This window comes from Astyanax mexicanus, chromosome 7 (assembly GCF_023375975.1).
Source record: "Astyanax mexicanus isolate ESR-SI-001 chromosome 7, AstMex3_surface, whole genome shotgun sequence".
In the NCBI taxonomy this organism is placed as follows: Eukaryota; Metazoa; Chordata; class Actinopteri; order Characiformes; family Acestrorhamphidae; genus Astyanax; species Astyanax mexicanus.
The window spans coordinates 23,159,972-23,186,740 of record NC_064414.1 but is presented as its reverse complement, the minus strand read 5'-3'; the positions used below and the strand labels follow the sequence as shown (position 1 = coordinate 23,186,740).

Here is a 26,769-nt window from a genome sequence, read left to right as displayed (position 1 = left end):
GCCAGTTTTATCATAACATTTTTGATGTTCCTTGCAACTGCACTTTAGGATACTTTCACAGTTCTTACATGTTTTGCAGATTCACTAATCTTCATTTATTAATTATTTGTTTTATTTAGTTTAGTTTAGTAGTTATTGCCATAATAACGATTAGAACATTACTCAAATAGAGCTATTCACTGTATACTAACGTTGCCTCTTCACAACTTTACAACTGATGCTCTCAAACACATTAGGAGGGCAAGAAATTCAAATAATTAACTCTTGAAAATTCAGCACAGCTGATAACTGAAAAGTGACTACCTCATAAAGCTGACTGAGAAAATGCCAAGATAAGCAATGCTGTCATCTAGGCAAGAGGTGCCTACTTTGAATAGTTAGTTCAACACTTCTTCTTGACTAAATAATCCCATGTGGTTTTTCTTCATTGTTTGGATGACTTGAATTTTGACTGGCATTGTATATTGGTCTAATCATCATGAAATTTATTCATTTATATTTTATATACTTATCTTTGTTACCTTGAATGTAAAATAACAAATATACATTATATTTTAAATAGAAGTTATTGTACTACATAGGACTGGTGGCATATTAGCTAGCAATGCTATGCTAATGCTAAATTACCTAGCATATTTTACTTGCTTAAATACTTAAAAATGCTGTTTGAATGCTACAAAGGATACAAATCTTTCTGGTGACATCACCATGCAGCTTCCATACTTTTCCATTTGCGTGCCCAATAGATTACTAGGCAGTTTTCATGTGGGTGAAGTACTGCCAAAGACCTGCCCTTGGCTTTTATTACAGCTAGTATGTAAATAATATGTATGTCTGTTTTTTTTTAACGACAGCAACAGTATAAATGAATATCAGTAAAAGTATTTTCAATAAATATTTTTCTCTGTAGCCTGAAAGAATTTGTACTATAAATATATGTGTACAACAGTAGTAGCTCAAATAGAAAATAGGTAAGAAAGTAAGTAGATTAAAAAAGCACAGTGGAACTTCTACAGGGAAACCTGTGCAACCTGCATCTATAAGTAGAGATATAAATGAATCAGGCTCTGTTCTTGTTTTCTCATGTGCCCTTTGTTGAGGGAAAAAAAGGAATAAAGTACAAAGCAAGTTAATTACTAACTCAAAGTATTTAAATTACTTTTCTCAAAAATAGACGAGTAGAAATGCAAGTACTTTGCAAAATATAAATATTCAGGAAAGAATAAACCAAACTAAAGTTTACTCAAGTATGTGTAACTGTTGTATATCTACACAGTGATGCTACATGACCCAATAATTCCCAATGAAATGACAAAATATCACAAATACACAGTGTATAGATAAACACTATTAATTCTCTAGTTTAGAAATGGTAATATAACATGATTAACATGAAAAACACAGCCCGGTTAATACAATTTAGAGAGGGCTGTATTTATGTTTTTGGTTTAGTTTTCTTGCTAAAAGGATCAGAGCTGCCACAGAATGTTAATTACTGTAGCAAACAAGCTAGCAGCTGAGCAAAGAAGACTTGTGCTGATGCAGAACGCTGTTATCTTTTTTTAAATCTACCCTAGAATGTCAAACTGTCAAAATGCATTTTCTTTGATACAGTTGAATAAAGAGACCTCCTTATGAACAGAAAATCCCAGGTAACTAATTAAGAGCTAATCCTAAAAGCCAAAAAACTTTTATGTAATAGTCTAGACCATAGACTGTATATAGCTGGACAGAGCATCGTCTCTCAAAAGTGAAGCCACCACAGGTCGGGCGCCCCCTGCTGTTCGGCTGCAGAAAGCTGTGTAACTCCACCCATCCCCATAGGTTTCAATGGCAAAACAGACAACTTTCAATCACGTTTTTTTCTAATATACTGTAATTCTACTTCCATTATTTAAATGCAGCAGCTAGTGTAACCTCTGTTATATTGTCAAATTTTTATATCCCCACAGAATTCGGTTTTTAAAACGTTATTCACCTCTATTCAAAAAAGGTGTGGTTATGGTAAAAGGGCTGCTTATGGGCGGGACCAATAATAGACCGTCAGCTCCGCTCCGCCCCGCTCTGCAGTCTGTGACCGCGAGGCAGCCCTCAGGGGCGGGGTTATTCAAATTAGTAGGTTGCTATCCACAGTCTTTCTCCCTCTTCTGGTCTCTACTGCGCAGAATCGGGTGTCAGGATCGCCAACATGGCGGAAGATTTTGGCTTCATTTTCATTGAATGAATGGGAACGGCCACACGACGTCCATCTTTTTTTACAGTCTCTGGTCTAGACATGTTATATTTTCATCCTCAGCATTTACAAACACCCACCCCTCTAGCAGAGTCCTTGGTCAAACCTGCTGTTCCTGTTGATTCTGGAGAGCAGCAGCATATTACCACCAGACTCTACTAGTTATGGAAATACTGGTTGCTACATATAAACCAGTCCAGGCCGCAGCTTTTTCAGTACCAGTGTCCACAGTGGTGGAGAAAACAAACTGGTCCATCTCAGCTGAACTAAACTGGAGCTAAAACTTGAGAAAGCTAAGAAGCTAAAAGCTAACCAGCTAATCTTGTTGGATTTCTAGCAGTGCATCACGCTGAAAGAACACACTGAGAGGACAGCAACTCTATCTGGTAAAAAATTGGATTAGTTATAGTGTTTTTGTTAACAGTGTTAAAGGGGACATGAAACATTTCAGTTTGTACAAGTTTTCTAAGGCATTAAATATAATGGAATTTATTTGGGGGGGAATTTTTATATAAAATGTTTACACACTAAATTATAATATATTTATGTTTGTTACGTTTGAGCTAGGGCGCCGCCATGTTGCCCGTGCAGCGCTGGTGACGTCACGAGGTTGGTTGGTTTAAGATCCCAGGCATATAGCTAGAGGAAAAGCGCTTATTGTATGTGGAGATTATGGATGAAGATGAAGCTGAACTAGGCTAACATGGAGCATTTACTCAGAGATCTTTCCTGTATAAACCTGAGCAGGACTTTTCAGATGCTTTTCTGAGAGCGAAGGGTTTTGGGAGTGTTTATTCTCTCTCTACGTGGAGCCGTGCAGAACCCTGCAGCGCGACCACAGCAGGTACTACCATCCAGTTAACCAGCTATTTTATATACATTTAGCTATTTAACATGTAAAGTCCAAAGTCTATTAAGACTGAATGAAACGAACATGATTTAAGTGGATATTGAAACACCAAGGCGCTGTTTGGTTGATAAACCGTTCAGTTTAGAAGTTATAAGGCTTACTGGGTAACGTTACTTAGCTTCATCTAGTTAGTGTTGGCTAGTTAGCTAGCGTTGGCTAGCTATAATAAGATAGCTAGCTAAGTAGCTAACGCTAGCTATGTTCTCTTTAAATTGTCATTTTATCTAGACTTTCGGTAACGGTACCTCTCGCTGCTCTGCTGGGTGAGCGCGTTGTTTGGCTCGTACAGCTGCTGCTCTCATAGTAACGTTACACATTCGGAAGGTCTGTACATCCCAGCTGATCAGAGGAAAAATAAAAAACGGAGGAAAAAAGCCTCGGACTGCAGCTTATTTATCCGGCGCTAATGCTCCTGACTCAAACCCCTCTCCTTCACATAGTCCTGGTCTAGAAAGTGCTCGCCACTAACCCCTAGCATTACAGCTAACTTGAGGATTCTCACGCTTCAGCGCTGCGAGCCCCCGCTGAAGGTATGAAAGTGAAAGTGAATATTTCTCATTCCTCACCCTATTAAATTTCACTACTCCCAGTATTACTACACACAGGGACAATACAAAAGTGCCCCCCCGATCTGCATTGAGTTTTGGTTTGGATTTTATGATCTATTGAGGATCTAAATTACGGTATTCTCATAGATTATAGTAGTGAGGCGTGCGAGAACCAACCTCGTGACGTCACTTTCAGCGCTGGGACAAGATGGCGCTGCCCTTACTTAAAAAAATGACATTTAGATTGCTTATTATTTTAATTCCGCTTCACTGACAACTGTTAAACTTATACAATTTGTTAGAGTGAAAATACATCTTGTGAATTATACTAAATACTTGAAGTGTTTCATGTCCCCTTTAAAGCTATAATTTAATACACAACAACTTTTGTAAGCCCACTGCAGTGCTGTAAACCAGCCAGTATAAACTGAGCTTATCTGGATTCCCCCCCCCCCCCTTCAAGTCTTCTGTAAACAGGAAAACACTGTGCTTCACTCTGAAGCAAAAAAACACGGTTGTGAAAAGGCTTCTAACATCACATTTGAGCAAAACCCCATACTTACTACTGATACACCAAATCACTAAACACGTTTTTGGCATATTTACTGTTGCTGGCATGATCAAAACTGCCACTTATTAATAAAGAAAAAAGTCCTAACTTTGTTTAGTGTTAATTTTGGAGGTTTGATAAGTAGAAAAACAACATGTTTGGGTGGGTAACATCCCCCACTATCCCTCAGCATACCTCCATACCCACCCCTGTTATACATATGAATGTCTCTGAAAACAGGAGACTAATATTCATTGTTGATTCCTGTGATGTGCTCTGCTCAGAAAACAAGAGGCTTCAGCTCAAGGACAAGTTGTCAAGGAGATACTTCAAGATTGCAGCTCGTCTAAAGTGCAGCTAAGCATTTGTGGTGGCACAAAGCCATTATTCTGAAACAAAGAATGACTGACTGAGTGTATGCAGTATGCAGCTTTGTGCAGTTAAAACGATGCATGCAAATATATTGATCTGAAATGATCTAGGAATGTTTAAAATTCTGCAAGAGTACAAAAATAAATTCAGTAATTATACATGTGCTCAAAATGTGTTATGTCATATCCTGCTGTTGAGAATAGAAGTCAGACCCATGAACACCACGCAGCTCTGGCTCCAGTAATTACTGTTTATTTTTTCCTTTTTAGATTAGAGCCAGAATTTTTGTGTTGCACAAAATATGTACAAAAAGATTGTACTGTATACATTTGTTTCTCAACCAACATTTAATACTCTTTCGAAGCACATTGAGTTGAAGTTCGTAAGTGTAGCAGTCCATGCTGTTCTCTTGTATAAAACACATGTTGAGGGGAAAAAATGTGAACAACCATTTTCTATGCAGCCTCAGTTTAGCCTCTTGGAGTTCTAGGTGCATGTGGAACGGCTTCTTGGACTGCTCCAAAAGTCACTCACAGGAAGTCAGGAGATTTTCAGCATGTTCCTGACAATCAGCACCGCACAGGGACCACACAGACCCACAGGCTCTACCAGAGCTCACGAGGGTTTAAAGCGGGAGATGAAATCGCGTGATCAAAAAGTGAGAGTGCAGTTGCTGATCCCCATGAACATGCTGTACATGTGCTTTAATGCAGGAAGTAACCATACCCAACAGGAAGCATAATCCAGGACAAGAATATTTCAGGTGCAGTAGTTGGAAGGAGAAGTCCAGAAAAGTCTATAAAAGGTCTGTGCCTTTTGCAAGGGGTCTTTTAAAAGCCTTTGAAAAGCCTTATTACAATCTGTATCTGAGTTTCAGACTATGCTGTTCGATTCCTTCAGGGCATTCCTTCCTGAACAGAATTAAGACAAAAACTTACTCCGCCTCCTGTCAAATCATAAAAATATGAATATATTTGTAAACGTGATAGAAAAACAACTAAAACCTTTTTGCCTTTCAGGCATTTAAGTAAGAGAGGTCAATCCCAGATGAGAACCCCTTCTATGTGGAGTTAAGTTACACACACTACCTCGAGCTGTGGTAAAAGTGAGTTATGAGAACAGTCGTCCCTTATCTTCTTTTTATTGTTTATCTCCTCTTTTCTTTCCAACTTCCCCATTAACTAGCCATCCTCATTAATAAAAATAATGAGCTTGGAAACCATGTAAACACGGTACATGAGATGTGTTTTTCATTACAGTTACACAGTGAACAACAGACTGAATTTATAATGAAAAAAAAGAGGCTTCTTCTTCCACCCCAGACACCCTTAAGGCAGGAAGAGGGGGTGGGGAGAGTGCACATTACTGGCCCCATTTACAGGTTAACATTATCTGCTTTGGGTCAGCAGCATCTGCAATTATCCAAGATCTGTTTGTAATTTTAAAAGCACAACCGCATCAGTTCTTCAGAAAGATTCCCTTTTAAAAAAAGCTCTGCACAGTGGCAGGCAGGGATTTCAGAAGCTTTTCAAGACTTTTTTAGGATGGAAGATAATGAGATACGTGGTTGGGTGGGTGTCGTGATTTGTGTCAGCTAATATAAAAGTGCCAAAATGTTTGCAAATGTACTGTATTTCCTATTTTCTTTTTAAAGAAATAAACAGAATAAACACAACAGAGATAAAGAAGCAGTCAGAAAGTGAACATAAAAGTGAAGGAGACTGAGAGGAATTAAAAGTGCGCTCCTGATACTGATGGAAGGTTAACTGGCGACGTAGTGTTTGGTAGAGGACTGGCTGTACAGGCCGTAGAATTCTGCGTGCCTGTGGCTCTGAGAAGCGTCAATCCAGTCGCGCACTGACAGGCTCTGCAGGGGCTGGGCCATAGAAGGCGCCGGAGGCAGGGAATGCGAGTACTCCTGTGTCCAAGGGAAAGAGCCCGAGCGTGTGTAGGGGGTGTGGCCACGATGACCTGACACGGATGGCACACTGGAGCAGTAGCAGTTGTCCATTGTGCACATCAGGATCTTGCGGCTTCCGTACTGCGGCAGCACAGTCTGCTGCGAGGAGCTGGCGTTAGGGTAGTGAGAGGGCGTGAAGACAGAGCCGGAATGGTGGGCAGGCTGAGCACCCGTGCTGTTGCCGCCTAAGCCCACGATGTGCTGGGCCGAGCTGCAGGGAGCCATGGGAGGCGGCTGGGAGGACGGCCCGTCAGCAGAGCTGGAGCTGGGACCCAAAAACTGCTGCTTGCTCACAGGACCCGAGGAGGTGGAGGACTGCGACGAGTCCAGGAAGTTGCCGCTGCTTTCTGGGAAGGCAGTCGAGTGCTTGCGTTTCTCAGGTGCCGAGCTGCTCACGCTGCAGGGGTAGACAGGAACGCTCTGAAGGAAGTGTGCCGGCGCAGAGAAGGGTGCTGGAGAGAGGAGAACAAACATACAGAGACACAATAAGAAAAAAAATCCTTGTATATTTGTGTTCTGTTCACAAATGCACTCTTTCATAGGTAGTGCTGCAGCATTGGACATGCTTTAGGATGGCTTCAAATGGTACAATTTCACATTACAAAACCACATAAAACTCCATTTTACTGCAGCCAATTTGATACATATTTGGAACTGGGTTAGCTGCAAAAGTATGCAACTTTCAGATATGTCAAACAAAGTTGCTAATAATACACATTATAATCAGTGATGGGATGGGAATTTTAATTTACAGATCATACACAAGAAAATATACAAAAATGACTATGTCCTGGGAAAAAAATGCTCAAAAAATGGTTCCAGCTAATTCGATAATATAATTTCATTAGTTTCATGTTTACTACTTGTCAATAAGAATATACACAAAGATAACCTGTTGCTACACTACCAACTACCCTGTACTCTGCTAATAGTTTCCAGCTTGTATAAAGCAATTATTTTTGTCTTCTTAATTGGCATGAGTGGCAGAGTGACTGGAAACAACTGTCTCTAAAGATGGTCCAGCTTATGATACAGATTTTCAAATGCTTATTCGGACATTCTAAAATGCTGAACCCTAAGGTCATCATAAAAACAGCACTGCACTGCTCTCACACAACTGTTTGGTGCATTTGCACTCCCAGATCTGTGGTGTACGTTGTTGGGGTGGCACAGAGATTTTAGCCCTCAATAGGTGGGGGGCCAATGCCTTCCTGTCTGGCGTAGTGCAAACAACATTCCCATTATAAGACTGCAGTATGGATAAAAAGATGATTCTGCTAAAAGCAGACCAAGATAAATCTGTTAAGTTCCATTGTTGCTCCTAATCAAGTTTTTGTGTTACTGTAGTGTACGGGCTTAAATCAGTACACCATGCTTCTATACTGTATTTATTAGGAGGCCTTACTACCTGTTTTGTATTTGCTATATGTTGATGTGCTGTGTGTCTGTACAGTTGCTGTCTTGGCCAGGTCTCTTCCTGGCAAACTTAATGTAATAATAAGAATAATAGTTAGCCTGAATTCCCCATTTCTATTCCCTAATTTCCTTACAAACTGCTGCTTGCTACGAAAGAGTGCAATTGTGGGTAAAGCATGGGAAGTTCTATTACGAGATCAAAGCATTTTGTAAAAAAAAAAAAAAGAAAAAAAAATGATTTCCAGGCATGATGTACCTTCCAGTATTTTCCGCAGGCTCTTTTCCTTTTTGGAACACTCAGCAAGAAAGATTTTGGAGTTAAGGTGGCCTGCTTTGTAAGGAGGTAGTGTATTGCCTATACATGTCTGAGATCTGTGAAGAGAGAATAAAAAGATAAATGTTACATTGTGCAATATCCAATTACATTTAACCATAAATGTACCTCTGGGCATTTTCTAAATGTTATCATCTATGTAATGACTTACCTATCCATGATTATTTTCACAGATTTTGTGTTCTGAAAGAGAAATGGAAAAGGAAGAGGCATTTAGAGGACAAGTAGTCTACAAGCTGTTGCATGACTGCCTCTTTGTCCATGAGTGAGGAAACAAAATTTGGAAGCACAGATCTTGTGACAAACACACGCTGCGCTGAAGTATTTCTCACAGGTATGGCCACATTCACACTGTGTATTTATGTGAGCGAATGTGAGCGAATGTGAGCATGTGGGCGTTGGCGTGTGTGGGGGAGATTTACAGCTCAAGGCAGAGTGAGTGAGTGAGAGAAAGAAGAAGGGAGGGAAAAAAAAGGTGCGGGGGTGGATGAGGGGAAGAAAAAAGAAAAAGACGTCTCACCTTCATGAAGTTGATATCATCTGCCTTGTCAAACACCATTTGAATGGAGCCCAGCAGTTTCTTGGCCTCCTGGTGCCTCTCGTTGAGCTGCAGTACCTGGCTGGAGTTTTCTTGGCAGAATTTGGAGCGTGCCTTTTCCAGCACCTCCAGGGTCTTTCCTAGGTCCTCTTCCAACAACTGCTGCATCTTCTGGTACTGCATACGCACCTCCTCCTTCAGCTGCGCCACCTTATCCTGTACACAATACACACACAAGCAAAATGTTCCATCACTGCACACATGTACAGTACGAACAAACACACCCCTTCTCCCACAAAAAAAAAAAAAATCACAAAATGTGCCACACAAAGGTGTCAGAACTTGTTCTGCCAAGACTGAGCTTAATCTGTTGCAGGGAAAACAGTCAAGTCCTGTTTTAAATACACCCACAATCCCATACAATTCTCACAGGCTCTGAACACACTTATTTTGAAAATAAATTAAGATCTGACTAGGCCTGCACTCATAATCTCGCTCCTTTTATGCAAAAGGGAAAAGCAATTAAATGACTATTTTCATGAGCAAAAAAAGCAGACTGCATTTAATTTGCTACAAAAAGATGACAAACAATGATGTGCTTTTGATAGCAGGAAAAAGTATTTGTTGGGCTGGCAGCCGAACAAAGCTTTGATGGTTCAGAGAACCAGTCCAGAGAACCGAATTTGACCAAACCTCTCTTGATGCAATAGTACTTTGTGTTGATTATTTTTGCTTTTTCGAAAGCCTTTAAGACAAGCGAAGTACACAGAGATTTATTTTTTTTTAAAGATGAATGCAAGTAAACAAACTTTGGGGGAACGGGGGAAAAAGGAATGTGATAAGCCTTTGCATCAGAGACTGGCCATTTCATATTAACAATAAAACATTTTACATATAAGAACAATACTTACTGTAAACAAACTGAAATGACAGCCTTTTTTATGATAATAATTCATATCTTAAATAGGAGGAACCTTGCCCACCTATGCAGTGAATCTACCCAATTTTACAATATAACACATATTTTAAATAATTTGTGGTCTATGCAGTGATTTATTTATAATATATATATATATATATATATATATATATATATATATATATATATATATATATATGTCACTGTGGTTATATTACTACACTGACATGTCATGGGATTGCAGTATGTAAATTTATCATGAAGTATTACATCAGGGGACAGCTTTGTTGTGAGGTGACATCTTGTGAGTGAGGTTAAGCGTGGCCTGAGAGCTTATGGCAAGGCTTTAATTCATTATTTATAATTACAGAAACAATTAAAATAAATAGAGATTAGATTTGTTCCTGTTATGATTTTACTCTGAGGGTGGTCTTCCCCAACTTCTGTTTAAGTCACTTTATTAAAAGAGCACTTATACTTTTACTGAAGTCTGGGTCTCTAGTACTTTATACATGTCTGATCTGGGCATTAGAATACCAGTAAACATAGTATATACTATTAGAATGAATACACAAAAAAATGTGTAAAGGAACCAAAAAGTATTTGACATATATTTGAGCTGGTCAAAGGAACAGATGTTTAATTCCAGATTTCTCTTCAGTGCCTCAAGCAATCACATGGATTTCAGCAGCTGCTGCAGCAGCTCATCTGCTTTTATTGAAGGACTGATTAGCCAAACTAGGTATTTGATGATCCTTTAAATTAGTTTTGGCCTTAAACAAAGGTTTGCAAAAAGTTCAATGAACACACTGATAATTATAAATGCTTATATTTTTATTATTATTATTATTATTATTATTATTATTATTATTGATTGTTTAGAAAAATTCAAACAGTGACAAACAGAGATATATTCCCTTAGCAGATTAGGCATAGGGATACAGAAAGTGACAGTGTTATAGATGCAATTCAAATACAGTGTGTGTGTGTGTGTGTGTGTGTGTGTGCGTATGTTTTTACCTCCACCTGCCGTTTATCTGACTCCAACTTGTACAGTTGCTCTTCTATGTCCTGCACTCGATTATCGACGCGGTCTTGCTGCTTCATCAGCATTTCCTGCAGAACAAAACAACAAAAAAAAGAACACTATTATATTTGTCTACATTAATACAGGTAGACATGTAACAAATAAAAAACAAAAAAACAAATAAAAATAACTTTCAATGGACAATCCATTTTTGCTGACCTAGATATTGTCCATTGTGTTCACTTGCATGTTTATTTACATATGAAGGAAGTAATAAACCAATATTTTTGACCAATGACCAATCAGTAACAGTAACAACAACTCCATAAACAGACACTGTGTGGACTGTGACAGAAGAAGAAAAAAAAATGCACCCAAACTATTAGTAATCAAACGTTAATGGCTCTATTAAAGGGTTTAACTGCCTTATTATGCTATAATATTATCATTATATCAGCAACATGTCTTTCTAATGTCTTAGAATTGCCAACAGTAATATCATTTAACACAAAAATTTCCGCTATAATACACAGTTTAAAAAATGTTAATATTGAATGTATTCAATCTTTCTAGTGGTGCACATTAGATTCAATTTGTGAATCTGAAGTCAATGTGTTATTGCAACTAATGAATCTATTTTTTGATGCAAAGTAGTCATTTTGATAAGTTTGTTTCCAACTTCACACAGCCAAGTAAATTATTAGCAGTTTTATTCAGTGACGTAAACTAACCGTTGCTACTGTTGAGAAGGTGGGTTATTTTTATTTATTTTGAAATATGGATTAAATCTCATAACTAACTGACTGTTGTACACCTCCCTCCTCTCCACATTCCTTTTTTCCATTCTCTCTCACACACGCATGAACCCATACCCCCCCCCACAAACACACACTTGCTGCTTCTGTAAAGCATAAGTTTGCCTTGTTTCCTCACAATTATAATAAATAATATCCGATTATTATGTGTTTAAGTTTTAAGTAGAACAATTGCAGACAATTGTGTCAATGTTAATTAGTTCATGTTTTTAATAGATCAGCAGCCCTAGATCCAATATATATATATATATATATATATATATATATATATATATATATATATATATATATATATATATATATATATATATATATATATATATTTATTATATCTGTAAATAATCAAATTGAACAGAGTTTACTGGGCCAGAGTCATTTCACCCTTATATGGGAATAAGATACATTGCAGGCAAGGGGCCAATCCTCCAATAAAAGGCTTGCAGCACTGACCCAACATAAACACTGCATTTTTCTGTCACTTCTGCAGTGCACCCTCCAGTATCCCGCTGCCCGTCTCAGCATCTCTATGACAACCAATTCCAGCAACCGTATTACAGCAAATGAGAAAAACAAAAGCTGCCAACAATGAGACTAATTAATCTGAATCACCCTCCATTTTTGAGCACACACGCACATTTGCCCATCTGATTCTGCCCCCTATTAGATGTCTGGACGGGTTTTAAATTGGATTCGGAAGAAGGCACTAACCCCCAGCATCCCCCCATCCCCCCGCCAAATCAAAGCCTGTCAGAGCCAGGCCTTTATAATCCTCTCCATTCTCTTCCTCTTTCTCTCTCTCTCTCTCTCTCTCCTCTCGGCTGAGGGGGAAACACTGTACCTAAAACCACGAGAGGCTCCACGGAACGCAACACGAGCCAATTCATCTGTAGTGTGAGAAGCGTTACTGTAGCGCATGTATGATAAGGTAAGCCTTGGTTGGGAAAAAGGAACGCAGCTGTCATGACAACAAACCTTGTGTGCACGTGTGCATTTGCATTAAATAAGCTTGAACAGAGAGAGAGAGAGAGAGAGAGAGAGAGAGAGAGAAAATGAAGCAGAAAGGGGGTCTGGCTTCTCTGCGCTCCCTCCGTTCCCTTGGTATCTCCCCTTTGTTTGCACTGGTTTTAGTGTCAATGACAGATTGTCATGTTGGTTGTGCAGAGCGGCAGCCCTGCCCCGTAATGCATGTGCTGCGGCTGCAGGGTCACTGCTTTTCAAACCAGTGTGTGAGGAAAGACACATTCTCGGGGCCTCCAGCAACCGTGCCTCTGAATTCACTACTGAATAACGCCTATTTTAAAGTCTTTTTTTGTAAATGTTTCCTCAGACAGTCCCATACAGAAGCAATAACTAAGGACATTGAATTTATTTTTGTTTCACCATGAAGACATTTGAGTTCCAGATCAAGAGAGAGATCAGAATTTAAGCTTCTTTTAAAATTAGTATTTGAACAGTAGTGGGGCCTCATTCATTAATATCCTCATAGGTATTTTTATTTTTATTTGCTCTTGGTCATAACTAAAAGTAATGTAAGAATTGTTCACAGCTCTGCTTTTATACTGATGGTCCTACTGAACAAATCCCAACAAAGAAAACTCTGGCAGACGTCAGAATCTTCGTAAAAAACTGTTTTTAAGTTGTTTAAGAAGAAATATCTTTCTGAGAGAAGATCCCAGCTAACAACTTTTGGTTAGTAAAACATTTTCTATTTTGTTGGGAAAGTTAGCTAAAAGTTAATGTTTTTATACGTTCAATCTGTTTTAGATTTTTGACTGTACTGAGAATGTTTTTATTTGATGTTTCTAAATGTTCTTGTAAGGTTGGTGCAACATCAATTGTGCGTTTTAATTTGTAGTTTTGGGAATGTTACTTTTAATATTAATCAAGCTGGGAACGTTAAGTGAGAAACATTCCAATGTTTTATTATGGCACAGTTTTTAAGAATGTTCCTTGAATATTTTTTCTCTAACGTTACAGCCATACCTTCCTGGAACCATTTTAAAACATTGCTATCAGACATCTGGGTTACAGATAAAATTACAGATTAGAATTTAGGCTTTTAGGTTTAGATATTTACATCCAGAGGCTTGTTTCATAAAAGCATCTTTTCATTTATTGTACCTAAAAAAAAAATAAAAAAAAAGAACAAATAGTTTAACTTAAAGAATAAAATTGCTCTTAAGATTATACTTATTTTTTCTTTTTAATTGCCATATAAGAACATTTCTAAGAACAATTGGTATTTTCAAAAAAAAAAAATATCAGTTTAATAGATGTATAATTAGAATCAGTGTTGAATTTATTAAGATTAAAAGCACTGTTAGTGTTTACATAAGAAAAATCTATTTAACATATTAGTAAAAAATAAAAAATGTTTTTTTGCATTGTTTATGCTAAATTGCAAAATGCAACATAAGAAACTATGCTACAAATGATCTAACTTAGAAAACAATAACAAGAGCATAATTACATTTTTGAGAAAGGAAAAGAGTTGTGAGAATATTTAAGAACTTCATTTCTGGGGATATCGTTTTTTATTAGAAATATTTTTTTTAATCTGACTGCTGGTGTGTAAAACAGCTGAAAACATGGCATCTTTTTTTACTTCACTTACTCATTTTGGTTAAGGGGGCAAATGTTTTGAAACATGTTACTGACAGGTGTTTCTTGTAGCTCAGGTGTGTTCTGTTTGATTCACTGTTTAAACAAGAAAAAGCTCTGAATAGCATTGGTATTTATGTTTTAAGCCTTGGGATGCACTAGTAAAGAATCTATTTGTTGAAAAAAGATAAACCAACAAGATGGTCTGATGAGTTGAGTATGGTGGAAAAAGGAGAAACACAAATACAGTGCACACAATGGAAATTTCCATTACAACAAATTAGAATGTTCTAAAAGATAAAACGAACACTGGTGCATTAATAACCAGACATTAAACAAGCTGGCCAAAAAAAACAACAGCAGTTAAAGATAAAAACACTGGAATTTGCAAGGAGATACATAGGGGAGATGAGGGAAGTTTCATGGACTGATAAGCCCGAGATTAACTTTTACCAAAGTATTGAAAAGGCCAAAGTGTGAAAAAAGAAAAAAACCTGCTCGTGATCCAAAACATACAGGCTCATTGGTCTAGTATGGCAGAGGTAATGTCATGGCTTGCTTGAATTTGCTTAGCTGCTTCTGGAACGGGCTCAATAATCTTTATTAATGATACAACATGTGATGATAGCAATCCTAAGAAGTCTACTGGGGCCAATCCACAAAGAAATGTATCTCATATAAGTGGCAGGGACTGAAATAAAACCATGACCAGAAACACTGTACCAGCAAAACAAAGTAGTTTATCGGGAAAAGATATCAGAAGACTAATCAAGGTGAATCACCAAATTGAGCATGAACAGGAGAGGAGAACAAAATGAAGCAACAGACAAATGTCATCTGAAAGAAGCTTTGGTAAAAGCCTCCAAAAGTATCACAAAGCAGGAATGCAACAGTTTGGAGACTTCAGTGGGTCACTGGCTTCATGCAGTTAATCCAAGCAAGAAATATGCACCCAAATATACACCATTATTTGATTTACTTTAAGACACTTTGTTCCTATACTTTGCCTTTCTAAACCTGTGGTAGTCTGCTAACAAATGAGCCATGTCAAGTTTTAAACACATCTACATGTAAATATTAATATAATATGTAATATTGATCTTAAAAAAAGTATCTTTACTGTATAGCAAATACAAAAGCATTGGACTTTCTGTTCCAATATTTTTAATGTACACTATATTTATGGGAGGAACAGTGGGATTTACAGAGTTGTTGAGAGGATTTAAATACATTTGGTGGGCAAGAACAGGATGTTGGAAGATCACCACCTCAACTCATCCTCAACTTTCTAACACATCCCAAAAGTATTTGTTGACTGTTTTCATTCCAGTATGCACTACACTAAGCCAGACCTGGAATTAGGCTCATGTTTTTTATGTTCCTGTGAGACCTATTCTATTGGCAATACTTCTCATAGGGTCTAGATAAGCTGTGTGTGTTAATTTGTATCCGCATGTCTGTGTCAGCAATGGGTGCAATTTAAACTCTTTGGTTGGTGATAAAAGAGTCAGTGTCTGCAGAAAGGGAGCTCAAACTTGACATGCAACAGGCATTATGGGTGTTGGATGCCTTAAAATAAACCCATATTAGGCCTGTCACTGCATATTTGAACAAATGTAGCATTTATTTGCTTGTAGTTTCATATATAAAATGAGTCAGTATTTTTCCATATTGACTGACTCAAAAAAGAAAAACATCCAGATTGCCACTGAAACTTAACTGGCCCACCCTTATGAAAACTTAGAAACAGTTTTTGATGACTGAATTCTTTAAATGATCTTAAAACCTAGCTTTCTATGTTCTGTGACATATGGTCATGTGGTGGTATCGCCAGTGGGAAAAGGGCTTTTGAATTTTTTTTTTTTTTTACTCTGTTTGATTTTTTTTGGCTCTTGATAAAAAAGAATGATACATCTTGTTGTATTTCCTCTTGCAAGCTGAGCCAACAACAGTATCAGAATCCAAATTAGTCAACAGTTACTCAACATCCATAAAGTGAGCACGGGAAATTGTATATCATGAGTTCAACAATGGCCGAGTCCAAGAACATGACAAATGCGCTCTGATTGTGACGGGAAGTTAAGGCAAATTATGGCTCTCCTGGTACCCCGCACAGCGGCAGTTGAAGGAGGTGCATTCTACAGTTAGAATAGGCTGAGTGTGCCGGTGTTCAGACGAGCGCATCCATATACTGTATTTCCATCTGCGCCGGTTCCTCTTATTTCAAAACCTCACAGATGTGCAGCCATGCTCTGTGTGTTCCTTTTGTTTGTAGAGCTGAAGGTAACATCTAAAAAGTGTTTCACACAACCGTCTTTATGATAAATATAAGCATTTTAATTGCAGCGATGCAAATCCTAATGAAAGGCTTTTTGAAGCTATTTTGCAGAGCTTTTTTTAGCTTTTAAAGCTGAAGTACGCAAGAGTTCAAGAACAGACCAGAATAATCTGGTTTCCATGAGGCAGTGTGAGGGGTGTCTGCAAATTTCACAGCTAAATGCTGGAGAGAGTTGATTTATTTCTGCAATTTGTCAGTGAGTGCTCTGTGACTCAAAACAACCCACGTACACTCAGAGCAAAGACAAAAGGTCATGCATCACCACAATGCAATGTTCTGAAGAACTGTGAATATTCGCAAGGAGTCCGATCCATATAGAGGTGTAGCTTATACAGTAAGCTATATACTATACTGTAGTCATTCATAACCAGAGAGAGAGAATGGCACATTACTGAAAATGAAAAAAGTGCTACTTCCTGACTTCTCTCTAATGAATAGAAAGCCTGACTGCCTGTTCAAAATACATGTCCAGAGCCCAGTGCAGTACTAAAGGAAAGGTCAACACATTTCAGCCTCTTCCTCCTCACAACGGCAGGCCTGTGGGAAGAATCCCATCGATCAGCCAGCTCAACTGACTACAGTCTCTGACATGTGTGCTGTGTATTTGTGGATTGATCAAAGCTTTTAGAGCAGATTCTAAATGGAAAGACCTATTAAATCATCAAACATCAGCTGATCTGTCAGCAGAAGGTACAACCAGTAAAGCTGGATGTTACTGATAAAATTCAATATTTTTACTTTTCAAATTATCACAGTTAAAAAATAAAAATCCATGTATCTCCAAAATGGTAACACTGTAAATATTCTTAACTTCTTGTAGGTTAAATCCTGGGGATTTTGGAAAAGTTCTGTTAGTCTATTTATCACTATATCTATGTTTGCACAACATAGATACAGCACCTGTTGTTTTCAAAGAGGAGCATAATGTTGTTTATAGTGGTATAGTTCAATGTTTCCTAGATGATATACTTTTTAGTGCCTTTTGTACTTATCTAAAAAAATGCATTTTTTAAAAGAGAATACGGTTTATAGTAATAATGTTCTTATAGAAAATGCGAGAAACAGTGCGTCTTACGTTTACTATACTTTTTACTGCAGATGATATTAACCAAAGATTTGCCATGTTCCTCAACTTTATTTAATCTGTTATACTTGCATACTCCTGCATTTCAGGCCTGCAACACACTCTAAAAAAGTTGGGATGGCAGCAATGATTTCATACAGGTGATTTTAACAGCACCCACTTAGACCTGAGTTTTTGAGGAGCAGAATATGTCCAGTTTGTAACAAATGTTTTATATACATATATATATATATATATATCAGTGGTGTGCGGTGAGGCCCTTCGGACCCTTTAGAGAATGGGTGACAATAGATGCATGCAAATCATTACATAATATTTAATCAGGAATATATATTATAGTTATTGTAAACTATAAGCATATACTTTATAAATTAACTAAAATAAAAGCATTAGTCTGTGTTATTCAGTTGCTATGGGACTCTTATCTGACTGACAGCTGTTCTAACCAATCAGAGCTTTTTAAAATGGCTTCTGCTCATGTGTCTGCGTGACCCTTCTGCTGATTTTTTGAAGGGTGTAGTAATGAGTCTATTAGCAAAGTCGCAGGACAATCTGACCAATCAGATTCAACACTATATTACATTCACTTAAAACTTTAACGTGCAAAATTTTATCCATGCTCAAAAGTGGTGTTGCTGATGGTCTGGATGGTCGTTCACAGAGAAGTCAACAAGTCGAGTCTGCCATGGTATGCAGCTGTGCCAGTTTTGTGATGGCAGCATTAATGCAGAAAAGTACATGGAGATCATAGAGTAAAACATTCTCCCTTTAAGATAAAATATTTTTTATGAATGTCTGTGCATTTTTTAACCTTTATTTTACCAGGTGAAATGTTTGAGAACTAGTTCTCATTTACAAACATCACCTTTTTCCAACAAGACTATGCAAAAGCACATGGTGCTCATATTACAAAGGCGTGGCTGCAGGAGAAGAGTGTACTGTGTACTAGGCTGGGCTGGGCTGAATTTTGAAAAGCTAAATGCAACAACAACCCTGTCGTACACTTTAAGATTTGTTTGCAGAAAAAAAGGGCAAAATAACACCATAATCCCGTCAGTGCTTGGGTCCCTTAGTGCCAAAATGTATTTTAAATGTGAGAATGCTTAACCATCCTAACTTATTTTAGAATGTATTGCTGGCCTGAATATTAACAAATAAAGTAAAGTTGACCAGACGAAACACACACACCGTCTTTAGTTTATACTGTTTGCAATAAGTAAAAAAAAGAAAAAAGAAAGAAACAATATGTTTTCAATTTCATTTGCATTTTGACCAACTTTTTTTTATTTGTATTTTATCAATTGCATATAAACCCTTGGTATTAAACATCACACTGCACCTACAAAAGTCCAAGTAATTACAATACTCACTGATTACAATTTAGTGGTATGCAATAAAGAAATGAAATAAATGTGATTAGGAATGCATAAGGACTGCTCCGCATTGCATTAGAGGCACACACAGAGAAAATAGGGCTGGTATGACATGTATGTATGATATGCAAGCTGTCTGAGTATGGATCAAGCCCAGGCAGTGTCCATTTGAAACAGCCCAAACTGCTCCCACACATTTGTGTCCACTGCAGCAGCAGCTTTGTCTACTTTAATCCCTGTCACATAGGCCACGGTTTGCATGGCTGATGAGCTTACATGCTCAGACTTCCTGTGTGTGTGAGTGTGTCTGTTTGCTGATGACTTCTCCTTTGCATCTTCCTTATTTTCTTACCTGAGCTCGCCTATTTTGCCTTTTAATTCAAAGCCAAACAAAATGTGGCTCCTTTTCAAGCTTCAGCTTCACAAAAAAAGAAAATAAGAGTAAGATACCGTGTTTATTTGAATTACTTTTAAGTTCCCGCATGCCCTTAGGTGGGCTGACGGCCACAAGCAAACAGCACAACCTTTATAGTCTCCATTCAAGAGACTGTATTTTTTTTAGTCATGTTTCAAATTGGTTGAATTTTGCTGCACAACTGCCGAAATAAAATCTGACTGATGACATGCATCTTATGTCATTTGAGAGAACTTGTCTCACAGCAGTCAAAAATCGCACCTCTCAAACCTCTGTGGTTATCAAGCTCCACCCCTCTAAAAAATTATCTGAAGTGTTACATGTTCAGGCAAAACTGTCAAATTGAGATCAAGGCTCTCTCTTTCCTAAATACCTGTGATTCTTGAGCTCCAAGCTCATCAAACTACACTCAGTGCTGCCGTAATATTACAAGCACAGCGCTGTCTGAACTTGTCTTGTTTGTACATTTGATATGGATTCCCTCTAGAAACAATTCTGTGAAAAGGAAATCAATTTTTATAACTTTTCACATGAAGAAAACACTGAGAAATAAGTTTTATAAAATCCTATCAAAAAGTAGATAGCTTTATTAAGAAATTGTCAAATTTATAGTGGATTGGCTGTCCACCCAAGCACTATAACACTATCCTAACCTTCAAAACGTACTTCATCTTGAAATGACTGTGCTAAAACTGAACTGTCAGCATTGTCTATAAGAAAAACAGGCAATCACAGACTTTAAATCATTCTTCCGGACTCCTATCCTGACTCTCTTCCTACCACAGCTAAATACAAAACATGGACCATGGTGAAACAGGGACATGGACAAGAAACAGATAGGGTGAAGGAAATGGTTCAGCAAGACAAACCCCACTTCCTCCAGAGGCTCTCGTATGATGTCATTCCTACCAAGTAGAGACAAGCCACTTGTGTTTAGGGGGAGGAGGAGGAGGAGGCGAAGAAGAGAGGGGAATGGGGTCACACCCTTCCTGCCTCAGCCGGGAACTCACATCCTATCCCCCACACGAGGGCCAAAGGCTACTGCGGGAGTGCCTGAGTCACTCTCTCTATATATATGTACTTGAAACAGAAAGAACAGAGGGATGTGTGTGTCTTTCAACAGCAGCTGTGGGTAAAGCAAGCTCACCCCAGCACCCCCCCAACAGCACCCCACCCCTATTTGTGGAGCCTTGGCTGCCTTAGGAGCCATGACACATTGGCCATCTGAAAAGCATTCCTCCACGCATCCAGAAGTTGGCCTTGCCAAGTCCGGCAGCAGCTCACCTCACAACAGCTCATTATTCTTTGGGAGGCAGCTGCAGAAACACCATGCAGTCTTCCTCATACTCTCCATAGTGTCTTAGCTACTTTTTTATCATCTACATTATCATCATCACATGGCTGAATAAAAACTTTGGCTGTCACTTACTAGGACTTGATCTGTCTAGGTACAAAACTGCTGTAAAAAAATATATTTTCTTTGGTGCTGAGCTATCAATCAGTCATGGCCTAGTGAAAAACCTGACTAACCAGCTACCTGAGTTGATAGATGTTTTGAATTATTATTGGCAGCAAATCAAAATGTAGTATATATTGTTTACTTCTAAGTTTTACAATGAACACAGCAGCATTAACAAATAAATTTAATTTGAAACAAGATACCAAATTTTTGTATCTTTGTGAACACTAAGCTAGCAAAGGTTGCCTTCCACATGTTTGTGGGTGGAGCCTAGACAGTTTCAATTAAGGGCGTGGCTTTGACAAAGTGCTCTCTTATAAGGACATGCACAAATGGCTTAGACGTAATAAAATATTTGCAGTGTCAAATTCAGGTTAAAGTCAAATTTAGATAAACAGACTTACTGACTAAGCAGTCTGTAGTTTACCCACAGATTATAGTGTTTTGTGGTTTAAATCATCCTTTTAAGTCATATCTGAAATAATCAAGTGGGGATTCGAAACTCTAACTTTCAGAGTTAGTGTTTTTAAATAAAATGAAATAGTTTTGAGTATGTAGTGTGCAATATAGAAAAAGTGTAGTTGAGTATACTCAATTATTCTCAAAACTCAGAACCGGTCATGTTAATATTTAGTTTACTAACCTGCCAATCTATTATATAGTATACAACTAATACTATTAGTATGCTGTACGCGACTGATATGCAGTCATGCTTTTCACATGTTTATGGGTGGAGCCAAAATTTCAAGTAGCCCCACTGACTAAGATGTTTGTAGCGTGTTTACAGCTTAATGTAGAATTTAGGTCATGTCTAAAATCATGTTTAAGAGAGGAGCACACCTGAGCACCACCACACAGTCTAGAAATTCTAGTGAGAAACTATTTTTTTGTAAAACAGATTTTCTGGGGGAAAAATACTTTTAAACTGGTTGTGTTTTAGGCATTTCCAGCACCACAAACACATTTTTGCAGAAATACTTGCTCTTTTCTGGGAACAAAAAACAGAAGTAAACAAAAACACTCTCTGTACGTCCATGTTGTTTCTGATCAAAACCTCTTAAACAGAAAGCTTACTAGCAATATCTAATGTCTTATACCTGCAAGCTCAAAACTTAGTTGCAAAACCACCTTAAGGTTGATAAATGCTTGTTTTTATTCTCTGCTATAACTGTCTGCTTAGCTGAGCTCCAGGCTGCTGTTTATTTAAAAGACTAGTTCGAGTTTAGTCAGAGACACTGACGCTTTAAAAGAAAATCCTGCTGAGATCCAGCTTCTTCTGCTAATAGTTTGTTTCAGAAGGTCTAAGCTAAACTTTCATGGTCAAGATGGTATTTTAGACAAAAACAGACCCGATTGGTAAGATAGCTGATTAAACAGATCTTCAGCAGCATAGTGCAGTTATTTATTCATTCATTAATTTATTTTACTCAAATTCAAATTTGGTCTTATTGGTTATTGATTATTAACTTGATAAAGTTGGCCATGCCTGTTGACCAGCTAAACCATCAAACTCTGGTTGTGAAACACATGGTCAACCAGCTTGAGGTCTCCCATAAAATCCTCAGACTTTTGTGTCAGTGTGTACCAGTGTTTTGTCAGAAGTGTGCACTTGGGGGGAGAGAGAAAGAGAGCGAGAGAGAGAGAGAGAGAGAAGCTCTCACAGTTTGGCTCCTGAAGTCTGACCTTTTGATGCAGGCTACAGTAAACTGGAGTCAGTGACAGTGGGATAAGTGCAGGCCGCTCCACTCACCCTTATATCATTTCGTCGTAGCTCCACGTCGCAGACTGCATGGCTGTGGTTGGCCGCACATCTGGAGAAGCAGCAGTACTGGCAGACGGCCACCTGCTCCGCCTCGCAGTGAAAGAGTCTGTATTCGTCGTGCTGCGGGCAGGTCCAGGCCCGCAAGTCCTCGACGTCCACCATCAGGTGCCCGGGGTTTGGGGAGGGCTGCTGGAGGTGCGTCTGGATGTGCGACTGACAGCACGGCGCGTTGCAGCGCAGGCACACTTTCTGCACTGGAAGCGCCGGTCCCCGTCTGCACAGGATGCACTGCAGCACCATGGGGCTTTTCTCCGCGTTCAGCGCGTTGAACTTCTCCACGATGTTGGTCAGTTTAATGTTCTTCTCCAGGTTTGGCTTTTGGTTGTAGGCGTGGTTGCACTCTGGGCACCGCACCAATCCCGTTTCTTTAGCCCACGCCTCGCTTATACATCCCCGGCAGAAGTTGTGTTTGCACGGCAGCTGGATGGGCTCCACGAACACGTGCAGACAAATCGGACAAATTAGTTCCTCCTCAAAACAGTTTTTCCAGTTCTCAGCCATCTCAGCCATTTGAGTAGACATCCTACCTTGTGGGTCAACTATGTTTGTTTGAGACTTGTGGGGGTTGGAAAACACCCCCGTGGTTTCCAGCTAAAGTAAGCCCAGAGTTTGATGCCCCACCTTTATTTATTTACTTAATTATAAAACTATACGTGTGTATGTTCCGGTAGTCCACACAGGCGGAGAAGTGAAGAGAAACAGCTGCCTAACAGCCTCCACCAACGTGAACATGCCAAAGGGAGCGCCTCTTCCGCCCCTTCTCCAACTTGTCAGCAATCAAATTCCGCAGCAGAGCCAGGCGGCAGCAGCAGCAGTGATCCAAGTGTTGCAACACGATTGCGACGGTGAGTGCGTTCTCGCAAACCTGCGCTGCTTTGTTAGAGCAAACCAGAGACGTGGCTCTCCAAAGCCTGAAAGGATCCTCCGTTACGAAACAAACCTCTTTTTGGCCGTGTACGAGTGCGTGCGTGCTAAGGCTGCACAATATATTGTTTCAGCATCATTAAAATGTGTACAATTTATTTTACTCCAATATTGAGTATATAGAGTGTATTATGGTATAATGAGTCTTCCTGTAAAATCTAGTGAAACTCCTGTATTTTTTTAGTATCGTAAAAAAATACATACATGTCAGTTTCCCCCCCAAATATCACGCAGTCCTAGTCTGTGCTTGTTGTTGTTAGCTAGATTAGAACGCAAACTGAACCGAACCCTGATTTTCCAATAAATTATTGAGAGAAATCTAAAGGCTGTTCATCCGCGGGTAGTTTTTGTTTTTGGACGTGTCTGAATGTGTCAATAAAGCGCACCAAAGATCGTTTTATGATGGACCAGTTTCACCACCACCACCATGTAAACTAGCTGTTAACTAGGGTGTTTAAACTACCTCGCTGATCGATGCTTCACTGTGCTCTGGAAGTTTAGGGGAGGATTAGCCTAAATCTACACGGTGGTCTGCTGCCTGTACCAAGTCTAATGAAGGTTCGCTGTCTATAAATGTAACGTTAAACGAGGCATGCATAATCATTAAACCTAACTACAAAGTTTAAACTAGCACGTGACCCCCTACCGTTCGTGTCCAGAGTTTAGAAACGGGCTATATCCGATCCCTGAAACGACAGTGGGGGTAAGAAAAAGCAGCCCCCCTATAACGTTACTTACAGAAAGCCCTCCCTCCTCCCCTCAAATCACATATGAATTAACGCCACACTGAGCCCACGGCTTATGACATTTGCCCCGGCGTTATAGCTGTATATCTCTCTATCTATCTAGCTAACAGGCCTACTGTGTGTATTTGAATGCTGCACACACACACACAGTGTACGGTGAATTATATCAGCCCGCAGGAGAAGTGAGCCTACAGCTAGGTTATCTCACTCGTAAGATATAAATAAAAACGCAGCACTAGTTGTTCTTCTATAGTCTAGTATAAACCCCTATTGGCTATAAGGAAGTCTGTCTGTAGCTAAAAAACAAGAACAAACTGGTCCTACAGTCGCGATGTGATATCAAAATAGCTAAAGGTCTTCTTCCTGCGCATTTGGCTCCGTTTTCGTGTGGCTCCTAAAGCTCCCTGTTACGGCGATCCTCGCGAATATCTTCTGATCAAACTCAGTTTTCGCCTATCCGAAGCGCCGATTCTCTCGCTATCTGTGGTCCATAAACGTTAAAGGTTTTCCCGAGACGTTAAACCTTCCTCCCATGGTTAGTCCCAGCGTTTAGCTAACGTTACCTGCCCTCGTTTGATCGCGCTGCTCCGCGTTCATCTTTTTAGCTAAAAATAGTGAACACGGTCACGCCAAGCATTTTTGTTCGAGCTAAGTCGCTTAAAATATTGATGTATTATCGCCAGATACCTTTCTTCTTCTTCTTCTTCTTAAAGGGGACGATTTCGTTTTGTCCTTGTTAGCTATCGTTTACTGTCATCAGCCATCTTGTTTTTCTGTTTTAAAGCGTATTTAAAACGACGTATCTGTTTATTTTTCTTCTCATCTGTGTGTAGTCCTTTCTAAAGCTGAATTACTCAAACACAAATATCCACCGGGACCCGCGATCCTCCGTGAAGAGCGTGTTGTTTTAGGAGTGGTAAAAAGTCCTCGAGCGTCCGCTAGATCCGCGCTGTATTCCAGTCTGTGTTATTATTTATGATTTTTTTCTCTTTCAAGCAAATCCTTGATGAGAGGAATGCAGGCACAGGACTGCAACTCAGGATACAGTTCACATTTACACCCCCGTCCTCAGTCACGTGACCCACCACAGACCTGCTATATGTCAGAGGGCGGAGCTTCGGATGAGGGGAGGGGCCACACTTAAAAGGGCTACTCCTTTGTTTTCAGTCATCGTTTCTCTAAATCAAAGCTCTGATACCGGTACTGGAAGACTCTTAAAGGATCGTGAATCATCTGAGAACTCCAGTTAGAAATATAGTTACTTTTATAATTCCCAGTTTGGGAAATTATATTCCAGCTGGAAATTCCGATTTCCAGCAAGGCTCTTAACTCTGTTCTAGTTAGATATGAAGTAAAGAGTAGTGTAGTATGTGAGTCATAATGACTGGGAAATACAGGAAGTGTCTACATATAGCTACTGTCAAAGTTGAGAGAAACACTAAATTGTGCCTATAATAAGCATTCAAATAGACACTCTGTGTGTTTAATCTTTAATCTGTTGGTTTGTTGTAGGTTAAGTCTGTGCATCGCTGTGCTTTCTGTTTTCCCATATGAGCAGCATGTGTGTGATAGTAATCTTGCTGGTCACAATTGACATTCTCACATTTTAACCCTACACAGACAGTGACTATAAACAGCAGTAAAATTTTATTAATTTCAGAAATATAAAAACTCAGTACTTCTGTACATTCCATTAATTCTCTATAATTTATAGTTTGGTTGCTGCCATTCATTTGGCTAGGAGAGTAACGCAGCTTTCCATTAAAAGGGAAACTCCATGGGTTGTGCATGCATTTATGTGGTCCCCACCCATGAGAATAACCTTCAGTCAAGAGACTGGCTATCCTTCACACACCATAATTAACTTTTTGGAAAACATTTAATAGGAAAAGCTTTGTATAAACATTCAATTAATGTTGTTGGGGTCAGTTTTCTACAATTTAATTTTATAAGGGCAATTTATGTATTTCTATAAATATGATTCAAATAATTTTAAATTAAATTTTAATAGAGGCAGCAGATGGTCAATAGGCAATTTATATTACAATGTTCATTTTTGTTAACAAGCTACGGTTTTAGCTGATCAGGTAAAACACAATAAGTACTCATTTATTTAATATATGAACTGACAGCAAATTCTATTGTTTAGATGCTCTTACATAAAATGCTTTGAATAAGAATAGCACAGTCTCCGCTAGTAGTACCTGCAGTAACCTGAACATGTGTTCTTTGCATAATAAAGGACATAAGAGGTTTCTTCTTTTGTAATATTTGACAGTTGTGAAAGGTTGGATTTTGTTAAACTTTATTTATTTATATTTAAAATAAAGTTTAAGTTGCTTTAGAATAGATTAGTTAACTGTGCCAAATTTATATGCCAGACAA

At 38.7% G+C, this 26,769-nt stretch overlaps 1 protein-coding gene across 1 annotated transcript; it reads right to left on the bottom strand.

Annotated features, from left to right (window-relative positions):
- Positions 1-4,849: 4,849 nt before the first annotated feature.
- On the bottom strand, positions 4,850-25,443 carry trim8a (tripartite motif containing 8a). Its single transcript, XM_007235807.4, has 6 exons — positions 22,643-25,443; positions 10,801-10,896; positions 8,844-9,077; positions 8,475-8,506; positions 8,246-8,361; positions 4,850-7,025 (listed from the first exon to the last, which is right to left on the bottom strand). The coding sequence occupies exons 1-6, from the start codon at positions 23,234-23,236 to the stop codon at positions 6,376-6,378; spliced, it is 1,722 nt and encodes a 573-aa protein (XP_007235869.1). The 5' UTR covers positions 23,237-25,443; the 3' UTR covers positions 4,850-6,375.
- Positions 25,444-26,769: the final 1,326 nt, after the last annotated feature.